The sequence below is a fragment of the Lichenostomus cassidix genome, chromosome Z (genome assembly GCF_008360975.1).
Source record: "Lichenostomus cassidix isolate B80296 chromosome Z, HeHo_3.0, whole genome shotgun sequence".
Taxonomy (NCBI): Eukaryota; Metazoa; Chordata; class Aves; order Passeriformes; family Meliphagidae; genus Lichenostomus; species Lichenostomus cassidix.
This window is the reverse complement of record NC_139511.1, coordinates 62392713-62418589: the sequence shown is the minus strand read 5'-3', so window position 1 is coordinate 62418589 and position 25877 is coordinate 62392713. Positions and strand designations below refer to the sequence as shown.

Below are 25877 nucleotides of genomic sequence, written 5' to 3'. Positions count from 1 at the left end.
TTCCAGAATGATGTGAAAATACTAACAAATGGATGTTGCTTTTAATCAGGACAAAAATGCAGAATAATCAGGCACTAGATACACTCAACTGGGTATGAGGAGGGCAGCTCAAGGACTGAGCATTTGCTGTTCTGAGCAGTAAGCAGATGATTCATGTACTGCTAGCATCTTCCCCTTCTCTCACTCTAGAGATGATGTTAAAGTTAGAACAGAGATAAAAAGTGTCTTTTCAATTTCAACAGTAATCTGAAAATCCATTGCTCTAGCTAAAAAATAATATAAAGGAAAAATTTAATACAAGAGCTTTTAAGGGAAGGTTATTAAGCAGTGACTGCTGCAGCTGGGAACAGTGTCAATGTCAAGAGCTAGACATATTATGTAACTATCTAATTAGTCTTTAGAACATCTAATATTACTCAAAAATAAAGAGGTGACACTTACATCTAAAAATAAATGCTATGAGTAAAATCTTTGATGTGTTGTAGATAAGAAGCCAAACTGACATTCCTATCAGTGGCACCAGTATCTCATCACTGGCCTCAATGCCACAGTGAACACAAATATAGCATATTGGCAGGAGTCCCTGTCCTAAAACCTCACCAAGTGACATAGAGAAAATTCCCTCCTGAAATATAGCTCTGACTTCATGGGCAATTCAGTGTGTTTGCAGCTTTAATAATGTTAGCACTTTTAATAATGTTAGCAGTGTAATTGCATTTTTTATATTATAAAAGTTAAAACAGGAAGCAAATGAGATAAAATATTTTCCTTTGTCCCCAACAGACTTTTAAAGGGTTGAGCACAGCTATGAAAGCTGGGCTTCTCTGACAGTACTTACGAAGTCGAGAATTACCCTTCTATTATTCACCTAATACCAGTACTGCTTTCAGTAAAGTTAAGAATCACCTTGCAACAGCTGTCCTTTTTAGGTGTAGATAGAAAAAACTGCTAGGAAGATACTTTTCTTAAGTTGTTTTTACTGTACTGAAGTAAGAAATGAGCACATAATTTCTTACCGGCTTGGGGTGAGTCGAGAATCCAGGCTGCCAGACTTCATGGTAATAGTGTCAGTAAACAGCACATCCTTTGCTGGAGATGCCAGAGCTTCTGAATGAGACAGTGAGGGATGCATCCTCTGCTGCTGTAGGCGCTTTAGTGTAGCATAGCCAAATGCATCTCGAGAACTTGTGTAGCTGAAGTTATAGTCAGCAAGACTTTTTATTGTAGCAAGAGAAGGAGCTTTAAGAGATTGGGCTCTTCTGGGAAGGGTATGAGAAGACCCTGGTGGAACTAGGGATACAGAGTTGGATTTTGAGAGAGGCAGGTGGTTAGACTGTGGTGTTGAACAGAGACTTGGTTTAACTGTTTTTGTGCTCACCACAGTACTCAAACTTCCGCAGTCAGTATCTACATTTGTAGTGTCCACACCTACAGTCTCCCTTGAAGGGCTAGAGCTCATTGAACTTATGCCACTTGTTGTGGTATCTGTATTAAAACTTAAGCTACGACTCTTGAAATGTGTTTGTGTAGTACCATCTCCTATAAGCCTTTCTTTGCTTGTGTTTTCTCGAGGAATTTCATTTCCAAGACCTCTTGGCAGCTTCAGATCATTTTCCCCAATACCCTGGGTACTATCAGCATCTTCCACATGCTTACTTCCAACAAAAGAAGTTTCTAATCGTAAAGTCTGGATTTTTGGAACTCTGAAAACAGGGTTTAATTCTTCCCCAGCAGAAAAGTCTATGCTACCACTAGGTTCTGTTACTGTACGATTTCGCCTCAAGCCTGATTTACTGTCAGATGATGTCAGCTTTCCTCCTTTTGGATCACTGCTACTTCTGTGTTTTTTATTGGGTAGAGTAAGAGAGTTTAGAATGCGATTTTTCACAAGTCTACTAGAAGAAAAAAAAGGAAAGGGACTACGGTCTTTGTCCTTTGATGGTCCAGGTCTGTCATAAAATATTTGTTCTGCATCTTCAGTAATATCTAGGAAGAAAGTACTGGTGGAAGTACTACCAAAACGGTCATCTTCCATGATGAACATACCTGAAAACACATGAGACACTATGTCACTCAAAGTGGGCATTTTCTCAGAGTCTACAAACTATGTTGCAAAATTGGAAGCCATTCTACAGAACCCAAAGTGGGAGTCAATGCAATTTACTGCAACTTTTAATTCCTCTTTTTTTTTTCTGCAGAACTATCTCGAGGAGGAACTGAGCTGAAGGTCTCACTACTTCAAAAGAAAAGCCACACCATCTCATTTCAGTGCAAACATCCAGCTACTAGGATTACAACGAAAGCACTCCTTTAATGATATCTAGATATGGCATATTTCTTGATTTAAATTCCAAGTATCCATAGCACAAATAAGATGGATTAGGTACTTGAAATACACAATTTAAATACAGCAGTATTTTGGGTCTGTATTTACACGCAGAGAATATAAATATTCATTTTCTAGAATATTCCTTTGAGGACAACCAAGTGTATCTTTATACCTAAGTATGAAGGTTTCTGCAACATGTGATAGAAAACTGGCATGACTTGACATAAAAATGCGTAACTTACCCTTAAGTGAAAATTTTTCTTCTACACCAAATGTGAAGCTAAGACACTGTTTTACTCCCTCTCACTTGTCTGCATCTCTCTGAATGCACGTAACTGCCCTCTTGCTTGTTCTGTTTTATTTCAATAACACCTTTACACCATTTATCTGAACCTCATCCTGCCGAAAGGTTGGTAAGAACACCAAAATGCTGTTTTGTGTGGGGTTGGGCTCTTTGCAGATTTTTTTTGTTTGCTTGTTTGTTTTTCTCTTGTTTGCTTGTTTTGGTGCTCCAGTTACTTACTTGACGGAGCAGATTCACTTTCACTGTTGTGTCTAGAACTGGTAGACTCAGAGTTCAAGCTAAGAGTGCTGGGTATTGATGAAAGTTCATTGCAGAGCTGCTCCATGTCATCAGGGACCACTGGCCAAGGCTGTCTACGACTGTGTCTCACTGCATCCCAGTTGTGATGCTTCAAAATGTCACATCCTTGTTTAGTTTTGGCTATTAGACCAAGCACGTAGACACAGGTCCTGTATTTAATGTATATATAGAAAAAAAGAGCAACAATAAGAGCACCTAATTTAACTTAACTTATTTCACTTTTGAAAGGAAACAGTTTCAAAGCAATTCAGCAGAAACTTCAGAGAACTGACAAGTAGTATATTGTTAATTTTTACTTGTAAATCAATGTAAACTTAAGAAATGCGCTAAAATATCTGAGAACAATATACAATTCAAAAGTAAGTAATTATCAGAAGAGCCTGATTTACATAAAATAGAAAAGCACCTTTTTAAAAAGAAGCCAAACATTAATGTAGTAGCAGTATCAGACAAAATGCCATCTATTGAAGCTTCTAATATTTTTAATATATTGGATAAAAATTAATGAATAATAAATTAATTCTCAGAGATATAAGCAGCAAGTATTTTGTTTTATAAAAAAAGAGAAAAGTAGTAACTATCCTTTTTCATAGGTTTCATCTATTTATTGCATGTTGTCAGACTTCTTACACAATTCTGCAGTTCCACAGAACCAAGACTGATAATCATAAGTGATTTTAATAACTGGTTTCCAACAAAGTACAGATCTTTATTCATGTAAATCAGGTAAAGCTATTTGAAAACTGATGGCAACTACTATCTGAAAATTTTATGTGTAAATCAGATACACATACCCTCTAACAGACAGAACCTCACAATGTTGAGCAAGTGCCATTATATCAGGAATTACATTCTCCTCTTGAAGCAAGTTGAGACCCCAATTCGATGATCCAATATTGCCCTGGAATGAAATTTGTCAAGTAAGTTTTGATCTTGATGTGATCTGCAGCACTATCAATGTAAAGCTTAAGACAATTTTGTTTGTTGGTAGTAGAATTTCAAGCCGCATTTTCAAAGCAATTAAAAGATCTGATCACCCTTTCTGGCATTTCCTAGTTGTACAGATATATACTCAGCACACTATGTGTAATACCTAAATCTGCTAGAAGTTAGAACTACGTATTCTTCACTTTACCAGTTCGACTATAGCCTGCAGCACGATTTTTGTTTATTCATTTTACATTCCTCTTACACAGGCATCTTGTTACCTACCTACAGTATTTTCCAGTAATAGGCACCTCGAACAAATGTTCCAAAATTAACTTTGGGGAAGACAAGAAAGAAGTAGCTGAAGTGGCAAAGTGCATTTAGGAGTGTACACACACCACATTTAGGAGTGTGGACACACACCAACACTAGGTTTTAGCCTGTCCCAAGTACCACGGTGTCATGACCACATGCATCAACAGTGGCTGACAACTTCCTCATAGAAACATTAGAGACTACCACAGTAAATACATTAAACTCAGATCACGGCAACTTTTAACTTGTTAGTACCAGTTCCATACTAATATTGATTTGGCAATGTGTTACTTTTATTTGTTAAAAAGAAAAAGTGGTTATTAAAAACCCCGGAAGAAAACAGGTGCAGTGAACAATTTTCAGCTGAATCATAGTAACGGAACAGAATGCCAACACGAAAAAAATCCTGCATTTTTGATACCCCCCTCCCCAATTTCTTATTTTTATAGTATTTTGCTTAGTTATTCAAGAATTAACAGTTATAACAGAACTAAAAAACTACAGTAATTTGTAAGTCTATTACTAACCAAGGCCCAAAGGGCTGCTTTCAGCTGCTTAATTCCTTCCCACTTATCCAGCATTGGGGAACGAACAGTGTAACTTAGATCTGTAACAATACTCTGAAGAAGAAAAACAGAAGAAGAAAAAAAACTGAGTTGAAAATGAAAGGGAGACTTCAGTTAAACCAGTTCTCTGGCATTTATAGCAAAAGCTAAAGAATTAATTTATCATCAAAATCATGCACCCTAGGAGGAACAGTGGTAATTCTGGAATAATAACCATAGATTAATGGCAGTGATAATGCAAGAAGAAAATGTTAATGAAATCACTGGTTACATGAAGTTATTTCAGATTTTATAATGATGATAGATTAATCAACCTTAGCACACTGCAAATACATAGTTTCTCTTGAACTTTTCAAAGAGCATCATCAATTCATGAAATCATTTTACAAATCCACATTAAGTGAATTTAACCAATTACGGCTTAGGATTAGTTTTCTTAGATTTTCTAAATATTAGAAAGATTTTATTCCCTCATCTCCAAATTTCTGCATGCTTAAAAGCATGTATAATTGTCAATACACAATCCACAGAGACTGACTTTTTTTTCTATTTATGAATTGCTTTCCATGCCAAGAATTTGCTAGTCATTTTACAAAAAATGTTGCAAGGCATTTTGTTGGTATTTCGGTGTAAGGAAGGAATTATACATGAGATTAAATGGCAAAGACTGTCTTCACAACTTAAGACTCATAATCAGCTTCTTCTGCAATGCCTTTTTAAATGCCATCTCATTTAAAACCTTTTTTAAAAAGGTTTACAATGATCTTTAAAATATTTCAAGTTACAAAAAATTATTATCCTCACCTGAGACTCCAATAAATGGCAGCCTGTTTTATGGTGCACCAGTTGGCCATAAAGGTGAACTGGCAGGTAGACATGTGGTCGCTGTAATCTGCAGAAAGAGAAAACATACATCAGTTTCCCAACACTTCTAATATTTTATTCTAAAATAAATTCCACTGCAGCGTAATACAATTACTTACTCTTCATTTTGTTTCAAGGAGAATTCTTATGCGAATTTAGAAAGGAATAGAACTGTTTCGATTGGAAGGGACCTACAACAATAATCTAATCCAACTGCCAGATGACTTTAGGGCTGACTAAAAGCCTGTTATTAAGGACACTGTCCAAATGCTTCTTGAACACTGACAGACTTGGGGCATCGATCACCTCTCCAGGATGCCTATTCTACTGTGTGACCACCCATAACCCTCCTGGTACTGAAATGCTTCCTAGTACCCAGTCTGAACCTCCCCTGCTTCAGCTCTGAATCATTATAGTGTGTCCTGTTCCTGTGTGGCAGGAAGGAGAGCTCAGCCCCTTGGTGCATTTTCCCTCCTCATGAAGCTGCAGAGAGAAGTGAGGCCACTCGCCAGCCTCCTCTTCTTCAAAGTGGACAAGCCCAAAGTCCTCAGCTGCTCCTCACAGCTGCTCCAGCTTGTTTCCCTCCTCAAGCTGCCCTGAAGGACCTTCCCATCCTTTCCTACCTGCAGGGCCCAGCAGGGCCCATGTTGAGGCCACCCCAAAACTGAGCCCAGCAGGACCATCCCCTCTCTGGGCTGGCTGTGCCAGGATCATCCCCTCTCTGGGCTGGCTGTGCCAGGACCATCCCCTCTCTGGGCTGGCTGTGCCAAGCTCTGGGCTCCAGGATGAGTTTGCCCTCAGGGCTGCCTGGGCACTGCTGACCCACACTGAGCCCAGCATCCCCACATCCCTCTCTGCAGCTGTCCAGTCATTCCTCTCCCAGTTTATCCATGTCTGGCTTTACTCCATCCCAGGAGTAAAGTAAAATGCAGAACCCAGCATTTGGACTTGTTAAATTTCATCCCATTAATGACTGCTCAGTGCTCCAATCAATCTAGATCTCTCTGCAAGGCCTCTTGTCCCTCAAAAGAATCCACACCACCTCCTAGTCTGGATCATCAGCAAACTTGCAACTGGTGCATTCACCTCTAGTATCCAATCATTGATACAGAACTGGCCCTGGAATAGAGCCCTAAGGAACAACACTGGTGTGACCAAGCACCAGGCAGAGGTTGCCCCATTCACTGCAACCCTTTGGACTCAGTCCTTCAGCCAGTTCTTCACCCACCACAGCATAAACCTGCTCATCCCACAGCTGGACAACTTGGCCAGGAGGACACTGTGAAGGACATTATCAAAAATCTTGCCAAGATCCAGGAGAACAACATCTACTGCCTTCCCTTCACCCACCAGAAGGGTAACAAATCAGTTGAACAAAACTTTCCCTTTCTAAACCCATGCTAACTGTGCCTGGTGACTGCATTGTTCTTTAAATGCCTTTCAACAATACGTAGGATGATCTTTGCCGTAATTATTCCAGGAACTAAGACTAGACTAATAGATCTGTAATTTTCCGGGTCTTCCCTTGCACTCTTCTTGCAAATTGGAATAAACTGGCTAGCTTCCAGTCAGCAGCAGCTTACCTAGACTCACAAGACTTTTGGTAGATGGTAGGGATGGGTCCTGACACAACATCTGCTAGCTCCCTCAGTACTCTGGAAGAAATCCCACCAGGTTCCATGACCTTGTGAACATTCAGCTGACACAGATGGTCCCTTGGTATTTTAGTGTCCACAAATGGCAAGTCACAGTTTCCACATTTGCAGACCTCTGGCTCAGGGAACCAGGCAGCCCAAGGTCCATCAAAGAGGACTTTTTGACAAAGACTGAGGCAAAAAAAACACTGAATTTTTCTTCATCTCTGTTTCTCCTTCATCCCTGTAAGTCAGGTGACCATCTTCAGCAAGTATTGATCCAGTGTTTTTTTTCAGACTCCCTCTTTCTTGTTGTATGACAGAACACTGCCCAGTTTCAGTCCTGAATGAGCTTTGGCATTTTGTGCCTTCTTCCTGGTTTATGTGAACCACAGCTTTATAGTGTTCCTGTGAAGAGTGATCTTACTTCCATAGATCATATAGTTTCCTTTTCCTCTTGAGCTCCATAAGGAGTTCCCTGTTCAACCAAAACTGTCTTCTACCCCACCTGCTTGACTTACAACACCATGGGATTGTCTGCTCCTGTGCTTCTGAGAGGTGGTTCTTAAAGATGGACCAGCACTTCTGGACTCCTTGGCCTTCAAAAACATACTCTGCTAAAGTAGCTCCCCAAGTTAGCCCTCCCAAAGCCCTGGGTAGCATCTTTGCTGTGCTTTTTATCATTACATTTAAAATTTTAAACTTAACCATGTCATGATCATTGTGCCTTAGAGAGCCCCCTTCCATCACATCTCCCAAAAGCCCTGTATTCATAAACAACACGTCTAGGAGGGCATCTTTCCTAGTTGGCTCACTGAATACCTGTGAAAAGAAGGTATCACCTACAGACTTTGAGAATGTCCAAGGTTGCTTGTCATTGCACTATGATATTTGCAGCTGATGCTGGGAAGTTGAAATCTTGCATAGGAGGCCCATAAGAGTAAGAGCTACTGATCCAGAAGTTTCTCCTAATTGTCTATAGAATGACTCATCAGTACTAACATTCTGGCTAAGTGATCAGTAGCAGACACCCACTACATCATCTCCTTCGTTTTCCATTCCCTTAATCCTCACCCAGAGGTTCTCAATCCCATCACCACTATCTGTAAGGGCTGTATAATCAAACCTCTTCCTTATATAGACTGACACATTCATCTGCCTTGCCCATCCCTCCCGAACAGCCTGTAGCCCTCCATTCCAGCACTCCAATCACTGGACTCAATCCACCAAGTCTTAATAAATCAAATTATATTAAAGCTCTAAAACTAATTATATAAAAGCTCTAAAATAAATTACATTGAAACTCTGGGAGTTAAGCAATGCCTTCAGTTTATCCTGGTTTTTTCTCATACTGTGCTGTTGCACTGTACTGCTCCACGACCAGTGTGAACTGAAATCCTGTTGCTACACCTTTCCCTCATACATTTACTGATTACAGCTCTCCTGACCAGTCCCACCAGCTTATGCCTCAAGAACCATTTTCCCAAATTTACCTTTGGTTGCTACGACGAACATAGTTATCCCCATCAACAGGTTTGCGGTATGTTGTAAGTGCTTCATTAAGTTGTTCTTCAATCAATTCAACATATTTTAAGTTATATTCCTGTAAGAAGACAGGCAAAGGTTGACACTACATTTAGTGGTTTATGGTGGCATAGCATAATACTTTATAAGGAAGAAATAATTAAGGAAGGTTCCTTTAGAAAGACTGATTTTTTTTATGATCTGAAGGTGGGGCTCACAAAAATTAATGCACTTCATAGACAAAATGAGTTTGCAGAGTCAACAATTAATTTCATAATTATTTCAGAGAATCTGTTAAAAAACGGAAGAAAGGAATACTTCACATCTGACAAACTCTAATAATTTCGACAGACCATCATGCATTTCAGTACTCCTTGAGAAGCGACAGTTAAACTACTAAATAGATTGCCAACAGGAATGAATCAATCTCTTATAACCAATTACAAAACCAAAATAACATATGAATTGTTTTATTCAAGTTATGACAATAATGAATTTTTCTTAATAGTCTTGTGTTCCTCTCTACTTCCTAACAGCATAAGCCAATTCTGTCTTCATGAGCTTTACATTTAACTTTAATTATCAACAACCAGAGGTAACAGGTATCTTGAAAAGTAGCACTCCTTTGCACACTTCCCTAGATAAAGGCCTTCCACAACAACTTATTTAAGAAAGTCACTAGACTCCTGAAATACTGGGTGAAATATCAAAATTATATAAAGGTCTTGGTAAGTCAGAAGTACGCATGTACGGAGAAGCAATGGAACCCTAAGTCCCTCACAACCTTTTCCGGCAAAAACGTTACATCACTGACACAATAAATGTATTTGTGTTAGCTTTACATTACATTAACTTTTACATTTACATTAATATGCAATTATTTTAAAGAATCCCTGTTCTAAGCCCTCATATTTACACTGTTCCTCATCCTAATATCAAGCATGCATTTTCTTCTTAGCATTACCTTTTGCCACTTTTCCATCTGTTTTGTTACATAACCTCTTTCATTTAGATACGAAAATCCCTTCGGGATGGACAGAAATCTGTAAAAAAAACATAAGACAGTTAACATTCTCATTTACACAATTCACAGAATTTGAATAAAAACACATATTTGTTTTCACACTGTGATGTCAAACAGCACCATATCCAATATTTACCTTAGGAGTAGAAGCAAACCCTTGTCTCCAAGATGAGAAAGAGCTGGTTTCATTTGGATAAGGGCATGAAGATTGGCCTAAAATAATTAAGAACACAAAGAATATTTGAGCACTATATAATTCTGAAAACTGCAATAACTACAACAAATCTGCCAGCAATGAAGTAGCAAGTTTTTCACAACAGGAAGTAACAAATGTCAACTTAATCCTAATATTATCAATTTTAGGTACCTTCAGTTATGAGATATAAATTGATATATAAACTTCACAAAAGTTATAATGAACATAATAGCTGAATTAGTTGCAATTTGTATTTAAATACAGGCATAATGCAGAAGTCTACATTTTCCTGTCAATAATACTGCAGTATTATCATCAAAGGGATCTATAAACTATTTTAAGTCCATCAGTGACAATCAAGAAATGAAACCATCAGTAGCTTCTTACATATTTGTACTTTGCTACTAGGGAAAGGGGTGGGGAACAGCTTAAGAGTAGCATACCAAAAGGAGGTTAAAAAGAGAAAGGATGCTCACCTTGTCTTCACACGCCTCATCTAGAATATCAAGTGCCTCAGAAGAAATAGTTTTATTTTTATCATGTAACTGGGTCACCAGTAACTCAATCCCCCAGTTGCTGAAGAACTCTACATTAGCTCTCAGCAACACTCGTAAGTGTTTAGTTGCATACAACCTGCAGCTCTGCAAAGTAAGGAAAATGTTTTCTTGAATGGAAGAAAACCAGCTAGTGCAATTAATGATTTATAACTTTTAAAAATACTTTTCAATTACCATGTTTTGCAGCAAGCATGATACACACCTGATCTATTAAAATTACATTTTACTAGAGAGCCATTTCTATCTTAGCAAATGGGAAAACGGAATCTGAGATCACAAATAAATTGGTCACCATAAGTGTCCAATCCCCTATTTTTTTATTATATTCTTATATCTTCTGAAGAGAATATAGAAGCCGATTAAAAAAATTATAGTCAGTAGGGAGCTTCATCATCTTCTTTCAATGAATTCCTTCAGCTGCAACTATCATCATTACTTTCAGACTCTACTCTTTACCCATAAAAATCATCATACCTTTGACAGTCTCAGAGAAATATCCTCAATTTATATCCTCCTCTTCTAAAATACAGTGACATTTAAAGCTAGTACCTACTTTTTTCTCTCTTATATCCACTCTAGAACACATTCTGTCTGTTCAGATGACAGAAACAACTTCATTTGAAGTAATGAATTCTTTTCTTGTTGTACTTCAACTTATTGTCATCTATTTCCCAGACACGTGCTTGCTTGTCTAGTAATGTTATCTTAAAGGTTCAAGAGTTTCCTCTCCCAAGGTCATGTAAGTCTGTATTTTATCCCCACTCATCTTCTTTGATTCAGAAGAACCAATTCCAATGCCTGTTTCTGAACCAACACTTCATTCCAGTAGGTACAGCATCTACTCAGTTCCAACACACTGAGTAATCTCAATCATCGAAGCAATATCTACCACCCGAAAGTAAACCTGCATCACACTGTTAGAAATACAGATTTCTGTTCATGATAACAATGCCTTCACAATTGATTTAAGATGACACTGATCTAAACAATCACATTACACTTAGTTTATACATAAGACTTTAGCCCCCATCATACATGAGAGAAAGCTCTATTTGAAGGACTTAATTTCTCAAGCACAAATACGTTATAGGGTATGAAGTTCACAACAAATTCAAAAGCTATGCATGTAGGAGTTTAATGTCTCTGAATACAAAAATAATAATCTTTTTCCATATATGATAGCTTAAAAATAAAGGCATACCCCTTGAATAACAAAATAAATGTATAGTGGGAAATAACAAAGGAACATAATAAGTTGAACTGAACTTACATCAGTAGCTGCTGTCAGGATTTTAGAAAGGATGACTCTTGCCAAGCCATCTCTGCTGTAATCCAGACTAGAAACAGTCAATTTTAACAAGTGATCTTGGTTCTTCAAAGAACAAAGATTAAGAAGACTGGAGGCACGGAAGGGGAGGAAGAAGAAAATATAATTAGTATTTAAACACACTCAAACCATCAATAATTTAAACGTAAGTATTTCTAATTATATTTTTATTACTATAAATTCAGAATACAAAGTACGTTCTCTTATGAAATGGAGTAATTAAAATTGTTGTAACTGTAAAATAGGGATGAAATAATGCACTGAACTGCAAGGACAAAACCCCACAGCAACACCTTTTGTAACTGCTCTGTAAAAATTTTGCCAGCATAATTAGTGATTATAAGTATAAAAAGTAATGCCCATGAAGCTTTGTGAACAATTCTTCATTGCAAAACTGTGTGTAAAGTCTGCCATAACAACAGTCCTATAAACCGTCTAATTTTATTGTAGATCAAGTTTTCTGAAGTCAGTAAAAAGCTTGCTTTCTAATAATCAACAAAATCAAGAATAAAAAATTAGGAATACATTAAAACACTTGCATTTTTGCCTAAAGTTTACTATATGTTAATAAGCTAGTACTAGTCACCAGCCAATTTATTCCCAAAGGAAGGTGAATTAATTTGTACCTGAACAAATTTTCTGGACTTCAGAACTTCACTCAAATATACTGGACTGAAGTTATAAGTGCAACATATATTAATATTTCACAAATAGTATGGTACCTGCCATTTTTTCATGGTTTGTGTGTTTTGGGTTTTGTTTGTTTTTCTATTTCGCCATACCACATCTTTCAGTACACTATAATACTACCTGATACTGATCTCTGTCCCACAGGTGTGGACAGGAGAAAGTAAGCTGTTTACGTCAAAAGCACTTCTATCTGTTTAGTAATGACAGACTGAAAGTCTTTTTCTTAGGAGAAAAATGGAGACCTTTACCTTTAACTACACCAAAATAACCTAAAGTTTTCAGCTTTTCAAATGGAGGCCCTCATGCACAGTTAAAAATTTTCATAACTATTACACTGCAAGTACAATTCAAACCAAATAAAATCACTCACCACTGAAACACATTACATTTTTCAAGCATTTTCACTCCATGAGGGTGACACGATAAAGTACCAAAAAACAGAAAGTAGTGCTGGCTAAGGGTATTTAGTAACCCATTATTTTGAAGACTACGTTCAGGTTTCATGCCTGATGAAGAGTTGAGCCAAAGTACAATATCTTTAACCAATTCCTCCAGGTAACCTTGTCCATCCTAACAAAATAAGGAGGAATAGCTTTGGTTAGTAATAGAAATGTCCCTCTTCTTTACTGCAACTCATTACTTTTAATTTCTTAGAATTCACAAACAAAACACAGACAGAAAACAAATGCAGGCTGGAAACAGTTCAGAGTAAACACGTTTCAAGGCAAATAAAAGAACCTAAGCATGGAGACATCTTAGGGCTAATTCTTTCTTTCCAGGAAAAGGGAGAAGTATTATTCAATGACATTTTCCTCTGACCTGAGACATAAAAGTCTTCAGCACAAAACAAGAAAGGAGTTACAAAAGGAAGGTTATACACAGCACAAATAATAAAAAAATCCCTCCAACATATAGGTCGCATTTAACAAAGCTGTATTTAATAAAACTTGTACATAAACACAGTGATTTTCCTCAATATTTCACATTAGATTTAATACCTAAAATCTCAGAAGTCTTTACCAAAAATTAAGGCTTTTCCCCCAAGTGGCATTCAACAAGACTACTCATTCTACTTCCAGTTTTGCTGAAAATTTCTTACCTCCTCTGATTCAAGAAGAAATTCAGTAAACTGACAACCCACAACAGTGAGCTGCTTCGCCTTGGCATAGTCCAGATCCAGGTTAGCATAGAGCTTACTGCTAGGCTTGTAAAAATACAGCAATCTCCTTACAAACCTATAGAAAGTAAAATAGAATTTGAAATTTCTCAGTATGTCAAGGACAGTCTTAAAATACAAAATTATACTAATAGAAAAAATAGGTAATATTTGAATTGTTTCTTGGCAGTAAGTTTTTAAAACTGGCAGTAAGTTTGATAAAATTTAAAAGAGTAGCAGCAGGTAACAGCAGTGAGTCTATCCAGACACAATTTCAGAGATGCTGCTGTACCATGTTATAAAGTGCTTTCTATACCATGGCTTAATATAAGTAAAGGAACTTAAAATCTCTATGCTCTCAGAAGCCATAGCTTCCTTCTCATTCTCATAATTTATTCTGCTGTGATTTATCCCGTGGCAAGTTTCAAAGATTGTATTGTCTAGACTAACAAAGAGCTTAAAAAAGAACCTTGTGACTTGAGTTTTCTTCAGCTATAATAGTCACTGCTTCTGTGAAAAACACATTTTTGTGTTCTAGCAGGAAAAAGTCTTATTTATTCAGCAACAGTATTTTCAATCACCTCACTTAACTATTTCTGAAGCATAACACACTCTCAAGACTTTTTACAGTGATTGCATACACACTCTCAGACTTTTTTAAATCACAGTGAGCAACATGGCTTGAGTTTTGCACCACAGGAGTAAGTCTACAGCAAAGATTCTCCCCTCACAAATTCTTCATCAAAAAATAAACACACATTTGTGCTTTTAAATAACACAGAATGTTCCCTCAGAAGGTAGGTATGTCAGGCATTAATAAAACTTAATTACAGAACTGCACTCATATTTGAAAAAGTCAGAGGAAACCACTATCCCTAACTCCAGACGCAGTACAAATTATAAAAGAAAACCTGACGCTTAATTAAGTTTTGCCAAATAAAATGTATTTTATTCTGGGTTACTAGCAATAAATATATACACATACAAATTTATACATGTATGCATCTACGTGTATATTTAATTGTGTATGTGTGTTTATCAATGTGCATGCATTCAGTTTTGGGCCTCTAGGGTCCCTCACTACAGGAAGGACATTGAGGTGCCTGACTATGTCCAGAGAAGATCAATATAACTGGAGAAGGGTCTGGACCACATGTCTGATGAGGAGCAGCTGAGGGAGCTGGGAATGTTCAGCCTGGAAAAAAGGAGGCTCAGTGAAGACCTTATTGCTCTTTACAGCTCCCTGACAGGAGGTTGTAGCCAGGTGGGGGTAGTCTCCTCTTCCATGTGACAAAGTGGCAGAATGAGAGGAAAAGGCCTCAAGCTGCCTCAAAGGAAGTTTAGATTGGATATTAGGAAAAATTTCTGGACTGAAAGACTGGTCAGGCATTTGAACTGCCTGGGGAAGTGTTGGAGTCACCATCCCTGGAGGGATTTAAAGGACACACAGACATGGCACTTGAAGATATGCTTTAGCAGTGAACAGTTGGTCTCAATGATTTTTGAGGTATTTTTCAAGATTCCATGATCCTGTGTGTACACACACATTAACTGTATTTCTACAAAATGAAGGAATCTATATAAAAATATCTGTAATTTCACTTTAACAGCTCTACAATCATCACAACACTAACAGTAAAAAAAAAATCAACTTATAGAAGGACAAATAAATATCATTTACACTTGAAAAACAAAGGGGCTGAAAATCTTTTATCAGCAGTGAAACTAGAGAGATATGAGGTTTAATTAGTTATAATTAAACAGGAATAACAGCATTTTAGTCATTAAGATCCTAATTCTGTAGAAAGGATCAATGAACTATAGAAGCTTTATACCAAGTCAATTATAGATTTTCCCAATTTATTTGGAATTAAATTATTTAGGCTGAATAATGCTTGAGTGCAGCACAAAATCATGGAACAAGAACACTGTCCCACAGGTATGTGTTGGTGTCACAGTCAGGACTGCAGACACTGCTTTAGAGAAGCAATGTTATAAGCCACCAGATGTGGAAAATAATCCTTTACCCTAAAGTACATTTGGCAATTAGTGTTTCAGGAAAACCCAGAAAAAATACAAGCACAAAATCAAATTATGGCTATTATAACAATGGGACTACTGCTTATGCTGTGAATACTTCGTAAAAGTACCCTAACTACTTGGTAAAAATTTAAAACAGAGCCACATGACCATTTCAGCATATATTCCATCTTTCGTGTTCTCCCCAGTTCATACAGAAGTAGTTTTTCATGCCCACAAATACAGACCTATTCTTCAAAATAATTTAATCTGTTTCTGAGATGTGTTAAAAGGAACATCCATGAACTAATAGTAACACTATGACCACACAGGCACAAAGGTCATAATGCCAACAGACATGAAAGGAACCAGAGATGTACTGGGGGTTTTTTGTTTGTTTTTCCAAATTACATAAGCTTCTCATGCCGTTAACAGCAACTAGAAATAACTTCCTCATGGCTTTTGATGAAAGCTATAGGTATAAGACTGTACAACTGTAGACTTAACTCTGTCAAAATTTGTCAAGCTCTGACATAAAACACTACTGTTTGAAATATCAAGTAGTATCACTTCTAAGGTTTAAAATGAAATTGACCATTTGCAAAGTGGTATGATTCATAAGGGACTATATATGTATAGAATCTGTGCATATAAAAGAAGGATAAACACCTGTTTATTTAAAGCAAATATCACAACCAAATTATCCAAATTTGTACTTTAACTGCTTATCTATAGATTAAGTTTTAGAAATGTGATACACTCACGGAATATTTTATTGCAATAGTAAAAACCAGTTTTTCCAAATTTCTTTCTTCAAAGAAAGTCTACATAATTTTTACATACCTGTGCAACTGTTCATCTTTGTAGTTCCTTAGATTTATATTTGGCCACTAGAAAAAACAGCAAATATAGCATTATATGAACCTTGTACATCAGCCCTTGATTAGTCAGTCAAATTCACTTATTTCTATCACTTGTATTTACATAATTAGAGAGTTTTCTTGCCCCTAATGTTATATCTTTAAAAAGTCCTTATTTTATTGAAAAGCCCACACTTCCTGCTTCAAGAACTGTTTAATTTTTTTTCTAGAGAAGGACAGGGAACATTGGTCACATGCTACATATACAAGGTCACAATTCTAATGAAAACAAAAAACTGATGAAAAAGCTGATGAAAAAGAAACAATTTTGTTTAGTTTCTTTTCTGCAAATAACAAAAAATTTATATACATAACAGGGAAATAATTTTTGGTTGCTGTTTTGAATCTTGATCAGATTTAAAAATAATCATTCTGTTACAGATCACTTAAATACTGCTTATTAAAATGGTATTTAAACTCTCCTGTTGATACTTTGTTAGATGTACTAGGAAGGACCAAATGAAAAATAATACTCTCTTCAGGGCCTATTCTTTCTTCTCATATTTTCCCCTGTTTTTACAGCCATCTGTTGTCTCCATGGTTTCAGATTTCTTTGTGCTGCTAGTAAGTGTCTTCTTGTCAGTAATGGAAAAAAGTGCATCAAACATTCTTCCTTCCTATCTGTGTGATAGAGATCCACATTTCCAATTGGTATTCCAGTATTAAGACACAGAATACACTAGTTAATGATTAGTAAAACTGACTATACCAGTAACAGTGCCCGAGAGAGACTGACACTTTTGCTGCTCTTTTAGCAGCTTAGACAGCAAGCTGAGCAAGTGAAAAAGGCAGTAAAGGACCACCTGAGATACACAAAATGAAGGTGGTTAGAGTTGATGTTCCACAGATACAAGGCTGCAACAGACAAGGGGGAGGTGAGTAGCCACATGAGTTAACAAATTTCAGACACTGGAATCTGGATCCTGATTATTAGAGGACTAGAGATGGACCACTCTGGTAACATCTCAGTTTATGCTGGTGTTACACAGTTTAACAGGAACAGAAATGGTTAGAACTAAGCCAGAAGACACACACACACTTCTCATTTGGAAAGAAGTCCCCAGTTTTCAGACATTAGCAACTCTTTGACAAGACACTAGAAAATACATTGCTGAGCAGGTCTGAGATGGCAGAGAAACTGGCTGACATAAATTTCAGTTTAATAAAACCCAAAACACATTAGTGGTCAACAACACTGTCAAAATACTACACACACTAATTAACAGTGAGATTCTGAAAAACAGTTTTCTGTTAATATCTTTGATACTGAATCAAAGGAAAAAGTATCCATGACTACTAACAGATATCTAGTAACACAGTAAATCTTATAATTGCAGTAAAAAGTCTGTCAACAGTGAAATCTGGTGGAGCAAAGCTACTGTCATATACATATTCAGGTCTTTATACCAGACAGATTCTTGCTCTTTCAACTTTATCGGTCCCTGAAAAAAAGGCACAGAAATATTTAGTTTCTTTCTTTTTTTTTTTTTTTTCCGAAAAAACAACATAGTGTTGATTATGATTGTCACCATTAATCCTTTTCTTGTACTTTCACCATCTTTGTAACAACACAGCAAAGAAGACAGTAAGAGAATGCTACTCAACCGAAGGATGGCTTTGATGCACCAAACAACATTTCGGAGCTATTTTGGTTTGAAGACTATACTAACTACTCACTCAGAAAGCTTTCTTAGTCAAACAAAGTAAATTTTCTGCTTACAAAAAGAGGCTGTATCTTAAAATCTGTGCATTAAATATATTAAATATATTTAAATATATTTAAAACAATGCCTCTCACCCCATTAGGTATTTCCTTCATGTTGTAAAAATAAATTAATTATGTAATTAAACCAATGCTACAGAAGTATTTGCATTAGTTCAAAACATTCAATGAAATTTTCATATGTGGCTCAGTCTAAGCTTCTGAAGTTCAATCCAGAACCTATCTCTTACTTTAATCTTCAGCTCACATTGCCTTAAAAAAATCTGCTATGAATCTGAACATAGCAGTATCCCTCTGCAGCCTAAAGTACTAGCAGTTTTAAAGACAATATACCTAATTCTGTGAAGCTGATTTCTATACAAATAGAGACATATAACATTTAATACATGCTTCTTAGGAAAATTGTGAATTTAACTGTAGCACATTTTGAGTATAGTTTAAGAGTTGTATACAAAGAGACTACATCAGCACTGACTAAACCCAGGAGAATCTAATTTCTTGAAATAAAACAAATTATTAGATGTACCGTGGAATTAATATTAGAAAGTCAAAGCTCACACATGAAACAGACTTTTTCCCAAACAATTTCTTCAACATATTATTATGGCCGTTGTAAGCTCACCTTCAGTATGGTCCCTATTAGATTCCAGTTCCAGTCAAGGTTCTCTTTGTGATTGAGAACTTGGCTGTCCCGAAGATTCATGATGAGTGCTTCTTCTGTATCCTGGAATACAGACATGAAAAATTACAGTAGCTTTCCCTGCATCATCTTGTTTAGTCTTGCCACATGATATACTTATCATTCATGTAACAATTAAAAGGGCTGTGTTTCACAGTAATGTGCATTTGAAGGTAAATTGTATGGTTGTCGTACAGCATTAAGAATCTAAAAGTAAGATCACAACTCGTTGCAGAAAGCATTAAAAAGTATTGGAATTTCATTCCTCAATTTCTAGAAATGCAATTTACTATCCACAGGTACCTGCAAGACAAATGAGATTAAAAAATACCACAAAGAATCATAGAAATTACTCTGAATTATGTGAGTTAAACTTGAGAGGTAGGATCCAAGTCTACAAAATACAATATCAACTTCAGGTTTAAAAAATGAATAATGGTAATACCTTTAAAATAAAGATGTCTTTCTGCACACGGTACTGATCCCTTTTTTGGTGTGTTGAGATTGCTTTCTGAATAATATGATCTAAATGGAGGCTGTAAGGTTTAGGGCCTCTTTTCTTCATCTCATGAAAACGTTTTAAGCAGTTGAGTGCTGCACTCGCTCGCCTAACAGAAAAAATAAATATAATTAGTATTTGGCAACAGTTATGGGACTAAAGAAGACTGCTATCTCCTGAGTAAACAGCTCAAGAAAGATCTGAGCAACAATTCTGAAGGAAATAAAAAGAAAATTATTTTCTTGAGACACATTTTCATACGTCCACAAGACAGTCTCATATCAAAATTGAGGAGAAAATTATCTTTTAGAGTTTCTAGCATTGATGTATTATCCTTACTGACGACTTTTTTTTCTACTCTGCAAATAGTGGTGTCAGTCACAGTTTAGAGAAGGTATTGTAAAGTTTAAAGTCGATTCGCATTGTGAGATGGTAAAGTAGATCATCATCCTGCAGTAAAGCTGATTAGTTGAGGGTGCTAGCTTCACCGTAGAGTAACAAAGTGTCTCTCATACATTCTCATTCCCCCTGCCTTCCTCCGAGGGTGGCAGGAGTACCAAAAGTGCACTTTCTACTCTTATATGTAAACAGTCCAGCACCAGCATGTAAGGTTTCTGGGAAAAGATAGGGAGTAACATAAATGACAGCTGACAAGGGCAAAACCAGTTCATTATAAAACAGTGGTAGCAGACAAAAATCCCCACCTGCTGAGCATATAAAAATAAGGAAGTCTAAAAATGAGGAATTAAGTCTTTCTCCCCATAAACAAAAATTCTCATAGTGTAGGAGCGTGCTTTTATTTTCAAACAAATACCTTTTGATTTAGCCACTTATCTAAATTATTTAAATTTAATCTGTAACACAAATTACAGTTCCTCAGACTATAAAACAGTGCAGTATTGACCAATGCCAAGATCCCCAAATAAAAAAATATTACTTCTATAAAATCACTTTCTTTCAACAGAAATGGGAGTTCTTACTACTCTATCAAGTATGTCCAGAAATGCCAAAAAGCAAAACAACTGCATGTAATCCACAAGCATCTCCTTTCTGCTCTTCATCTTCCCTCTCATCCCACCACTTTGGCCATGTGAAATATCCTCCCCTGAAATTTCAGTTATGCCTTTTTTGAAAACTAGCTGTGCCATTTCATATCAAAATCTCCTACTGACATACATGAAACCTCCAAAACTGAAAAGCAGAACAGCACTACACTTTTAGAAAGCACTCTACAAGTAGCGTTTATTACCTCACAGCAGCAGTTTGGAAAAACGCTGTACTGATAACACAATGAAAGACAAACCCAGACATTAAGATACACTTATCAGAATACTGATCTGACAAGACAGATCAGAAATGGCAAGAGTAATTAAAAATTACATTTCCTTTGGAAAAAAAACCCAACACATGCAATTTGTCTTCTACAAAGAAAAGCAACTAAGAGCACAGAGTGAAGAAATACATATTAAAGACATGTGAATCTATCAAGTTATTTGACTTTGTCCATTACGACGTTTAAAGTGTGTAAAGCACCCAGAATTTGGTGCATTTGGTGACAGAGCTTTATGCTTTTAAATGTAATGTAGAAATCTTACAGTCTTTTTTCTTTCATTATGTCAAAGGATGCTGCCATATTCATCAGTGTTGGTAAGCAGTGCAAGTGATGGCTGTGAGAATGAGGAAGAATTGTGTTTGCCTACAAAAAAAAACAAGAAAAGACCAGTTAGAACGACTTAAAACAAGCTCAGCCGTGTTTTTAGGATCAACATTTAAAGAATCTACCACATTTCATAAGACTTTCACAAATGAATGACAAATTACCTTTTGCTTTATGTCATAGCATAATTACACACATCATTTTGAATTTGTGATCTAACTAATCAGCTTGAAATACATTTGAATGCAATTTAAGGCAATTCAGATTTCAAATTCATATTGTTTGCATTGGCGTTTAGGTGACAACATGCAAAAACTTGCGAAGCATCAGATGTGCTTATATGCACAAAAGTACTAAAAAGCCTAAAATCAGAAATCCAATCAAAGCTGATGATTTCTACTAAAACATTACTGCACAAAAAGGCCCTGATTAATTAACACAACTTTCTAAGTTACTAAACATTTAACTGCTTTTAAAAACACAGGGAGTTCTGCAAATGTTTTTGGAAACTAAAGAACAAGAAGAACAAAGAAATTACTTAAATTTCCAAAAACTAAAAAATACAACTATTTTTTTTCAGTTTTTGATAAACAGTAGTCATATCTGATTAACAGATTATCTCTTCAGAAAATCAAAAACTACCTATGCTTTATAGCATATTCCAATGTGAGTTAACAGTCCCTCTCATTCAAAAGTATTCAGAAAACCAGAAAAACAGCATATAATATTACTGAAAACAAATGCTGGACAGTAGCATTGGGGTGTTTACGAAAAAGTATCATCATCTTAGTACGAGATTAGTTCAAGAGAGAAGCGCTACTGTGAGAACTATCTTAGGTCAACAGAAGTGGAATGAAGCTAAAGTTTCCCTGCAGCAGGAGCACTCCACCAAGACGGAGTTGCCTGAATTAGTAACGTCAAGTACCTACATCAAGCTGAATATGAACAAATTTTCATCTGCCTATCCTGTGAGGAAGAAAGCTAAACAAACTGTCAGAGGATTACTGACCATCATTCTAAGAAAAGCAAAATTAGCAATGGTCCTTTTCCTAAACACAATTAATGATGGGTTTGCATAATTCCAGCTAAAAAGTACAATAGCTACTATGGCAAGCGTCCTGGTGAGAGTCAGAGCTGCACATATATATACTCGATGCACAACCCTTAGCAGTTTCAGTACTTTCCAAACAGTCTTCCTATCTATTAATACTGGTGTTAATATATGAGGTGACAGTAGATGTAATGTTAAATTAATCCACTATTCAGATGAAAATTACGTGTTTCAAGCTTGGAACAGAAATTCAATGCTATAATAGCAAATACCTATTTAAAAGTAGTTATAAAAAGTGGTATTTACCATGTGCAAAAGTTCTCCCAAAAGGATAGTTGCTCTGACAGACACGTGGTCGTCGCTACTTGTGATAACTTCAACCAGACCCTTCGAAAAGTAAAAGATTACAACATTTCAGGTATAACATCTTGCTTGAACTCTTGCAGGAAAAAAGTTGCAAGCATTTATTAAAACTGGAAGTCATTAGTTACCTCTAGAAGTCCATTGGTAATAAAAGCAGAAAGCACTAAAGCCAAGTAATTGTCCATGAGATCAGGCCTATGGAGAAAAGAAGTACGGAAACAGTTTAGAAAGTACATTTCTTATTGTTCCTGCAAGAAAACAATAAATGTTTTGTTTTGTAGCAGTGTGGACAAAACAAGAAAAGGAGTTTAGACTAAGTTCATTAAATCCTCACCTTGACCTAGCTCGATGGGGTAATACAGTTTTAGCCTCAGCAGCCACAAAGCCATCAGAAAGTCTCCAGCAGTCTTGAAACCTGCCTGGATCTAAAACAAGAAAATACAGACAATGGTAATTATAATATTGGCTTTCACAGTAGTATTTTAATGGCTGTCAGTAGTTAAATAATAATCCTTGCACACAAATATTAATGCAGGTGGTTTCAAATTACAAAAAATTTTGTCAGAGGAGATCTCCAACATATCATCTAATCCACACTCCTGAACAAAGCAAGGGTACCTTGAAAGCTAGGACAAAGATCGTATCTAAGTGTCAACAAAAATGGTGACATTTCCAATTCATAAACACATTAAATGTGTTTAATAGAAAATAACATTAGCTTCTAAAATTTCGCAAGGTGCATCAATATATAGAAGTAGCAAGGTTGCAACAAAGAGTAATTTATTTCTAAATTAAAAAAACGCAGAGAATACTCTTGGGTTTACAAAGGAATAATTCTAAAGGTAAAATACTAACTTGGTTAAATTTAAAGACATGAAAAAGCATGCACTTACCCTCAGAAAAGCAGAAATATAAGGGCAGTGGGGAGAGCTAACTTACAATACATAGAAAAAGCTAACAACTTTTCCATAGTATGCACTAACATATCTACAATTCTCAACACTTCTAACAGTTCAAAGAAGTATAATTTGTAGTGATGTCTTTACAGTCTTTTGTGTTAATGCCTAACTATGCGCCACTCCTGATCTTTCATCAAACTTACAACACTTAACAGGTGAAAAGAAATTTTAAACAGGACTTCAGAGAACCCAATGAATTCAGTGATAAAACAGCTAATACTAAGGCAATTTACAATATATAGGCGCTTAAGAGACAGAGTTCTTATGTGAACTGCTTTAAATACTTACCTACACTGAGAAGTGCCTCGATAAATTCTTCTGCAATAACAGGAAGTGGAAGGCGAAATATATCATAGAGAACTTCAAGCAGACCTCGCTACCAAAGAAAACACAAAACAACAGGAATTTGACAGATCTACAAAAAAGTTGTCTTTTTTTTCTTTATTAATACTGAACTTGAGATTTCTAGAGTGCTAAAACTGGTGCATTTGTTGCAGTGTTTTTTTCACAAATTCAAATAAACTGGAGAACAGAAGAAAGCATGGGGCTTTTTCACTTTTGAACTGTCCTTTATTGTCACTATGAACTCTACAGAAGTTGAGGCTACTTGAATTGCAGATTTTTACAACAGTTACATCTGGCATTATCAACTTCTATTTAGTAAGTTTAATTTGTGAAGAAATGTTTTTATTTACCTGGAACTCAACTCTGATTAATATGCTTTAAACTTGTAACTGCAGCTACTGCAAGCTTGCTTTGATTTGTGAACAGAGTAAAAATTAATTTATGCACTTTTCTCTCCTCCATTTTGTCACACATCCATGGTGTGTTTCCCAGTTTCACTGGAATTTTGTAACAGAATTACGGACTTGAACTTGAGGGATAAATAAACTCAGGGATTGCTGTCTCATAACTGAAGTCTAACAACTTCTTAACAACTTTTTTCTAAACTTAACCTTTTAACAATTAAATGGTTAAAAAGTTAAGAATAACTTAATTAAAACATCGAATATTATTCCAACATCAGTACTAAGTATTTACCACCTACCCGTATTTCCATATTTGGTATACAGAGTACCCCAATAAGAGACTGAATCCCAGAATTTCCAGGTTTGCACAGGCTGATAATACCTAGAAAAGATTTAAATGTATAATAATATTCCCTCATCAACAAAAGAAAGGACAATAGATACATTGTTAAATTAGATTTCCAGTTTGAAAACAAGCACACATGAAAAAAATGACTAATCATAAACATTTTCACCATTATAATCTAATTCCCTTCCCAATCAATAATATTTAACAAAACTTCCTAATCAAAAAATTTTATATCCTCATTAAGAAATATTGGAACTCTTCTCCTACCTACTGTGAACAGTACTTAAAAGTCATCTGTGAAAACAACATATGCATGAAAGAAATGACAAAAAGACAAAATTGTCTATAAAGAGTAACTCTTAAGCCTGAGAGGTTTGCATCATCTTACCAGAACTGTGAGGAATTTTATGCAAAAGCTGCACCTTAACCTAACAAATTATTCATTTCCTTTTAGTATCCACTGAATTCTAACAGCTGTTAGATCTACGTGCCCAAGTATAGGAAGATGCAGTAACACGCCTATCAGAAACAGTTTTCTGGAAGTTTGAAAGTTTTCACATGCTTCCTCTCCAAGCATGTGAGAACACATGAGAAACTTGAAGGACACCTGGATATTAAAATTAAGCTTAAGGAACATTTTCAGAACTTAAAAAATAACACGAGTACTGTCACAAAACAGCCTAAGTATAACCTGGAAAAATCCCACTCAAAATTATAGTAAATGTTTATATTAACTGATTTAAATTTGCAAGACAGTGTCTTGACTAAAAGAAAAAGCAGTCCCTGAGGGAGTACCTTCATCTTACATACTGCAATACTGCAGAGAATGAATATAATAAAATGAAAGAAACTACTTTTTTAATTAGAAATGTCTTCTACATGAAAAACTGCAAACTATTTCCATTCACAATTTCTCTTCAGCTATGGCAGTTGGTGAAAGCAGGTGCTAATGAAACTATTTGCCAATATCTCTTAACATAGACAAATTATTTCATTTACAGTGCAGAACCATCTCAGAGGCAAATTCTTCTGATATGATGTGTTTTTCAACATCCTTTCACCTATGAAATTTCAAGAATGACAATCAAGATGTAATTTAATTTTACACAGGGAGGGGAAAAGCTGTGCCTTGTCAGTAGTCTAAGAAAACCATGCATGCATCCTCCAATTTTATAGTATCAAAACATATTAAGTAG

General features: G+C 36.0%; 1 protein-coding gene across 1 annotated transcript in view; it reads right to left on the bottom strand.

The window, feature by feature from the left end:
- The window catches only part of RICTOR (RPTOR independent companion of MTOR complex 2), a 77353-nt gene that overhangs the window by 13747 nt on the left and 37729 nt on the right, over positions 1-25877 (bottom strand). The window contains exons 11-31 of the mRNA XM_085042674.1: positions 24632-24714; positions 23872-23959; positions 22959-23049; positions 22753-22819; positions 22568-22648; positions 21149-21249; positions 19500-19662; positions 18998-19099; positions 16576-16622; positions 13657-13792; positions 12928-13127; positions 11811-11937; positions 10460-10624; positions 9924-10000; positions 9728-9806; positions 8733-8842; positions 5546-5633; positions 4703-4795; positions 3728-3834; positions 2853-3082; positions 1017-2046 (exon numbers count right to left, since the gene is read on the bottom strand). Coding sequence (XP_084898800.1) covers positions 1017-2046; positions 2853-3082; positions 3728-3834; positions 4703-4795; positions 5546-5633; positions 8733-8842; positions 9728-9806; positions 9924-10000; positions 10460-10624; positions 11811-11937; positions 12928-13127; positions 13657-13792; positions 16576-16622; positions 18998-19099; positions 19500-19662; positions 21149-21249; positions 22568-22648; positions 22753-22819; positions 22959-23049; positions 23872-23959; positions 24632-24714 — 3265 coding nt within the window. The remainder of the gene's footprint in view (positions 1-1016; positions 2047-2852; positions 3083-3727; positions 3835-4702; positions 4796-5545; positions 5634-8732; positions 8843-9727; positions 9807-9923; positions 10001-10459; positions 10625-11810; positions 11938-12927; positions 13128-13656; positions 13793-16575; positions 16623-18997; positions 19100-19499; positions 19663-21148; positions 21250-22567; positions 22649-22752; positions 22820-22958; positions 23050-23871; positions 23960-24631; positions 24715-25877) is intronic.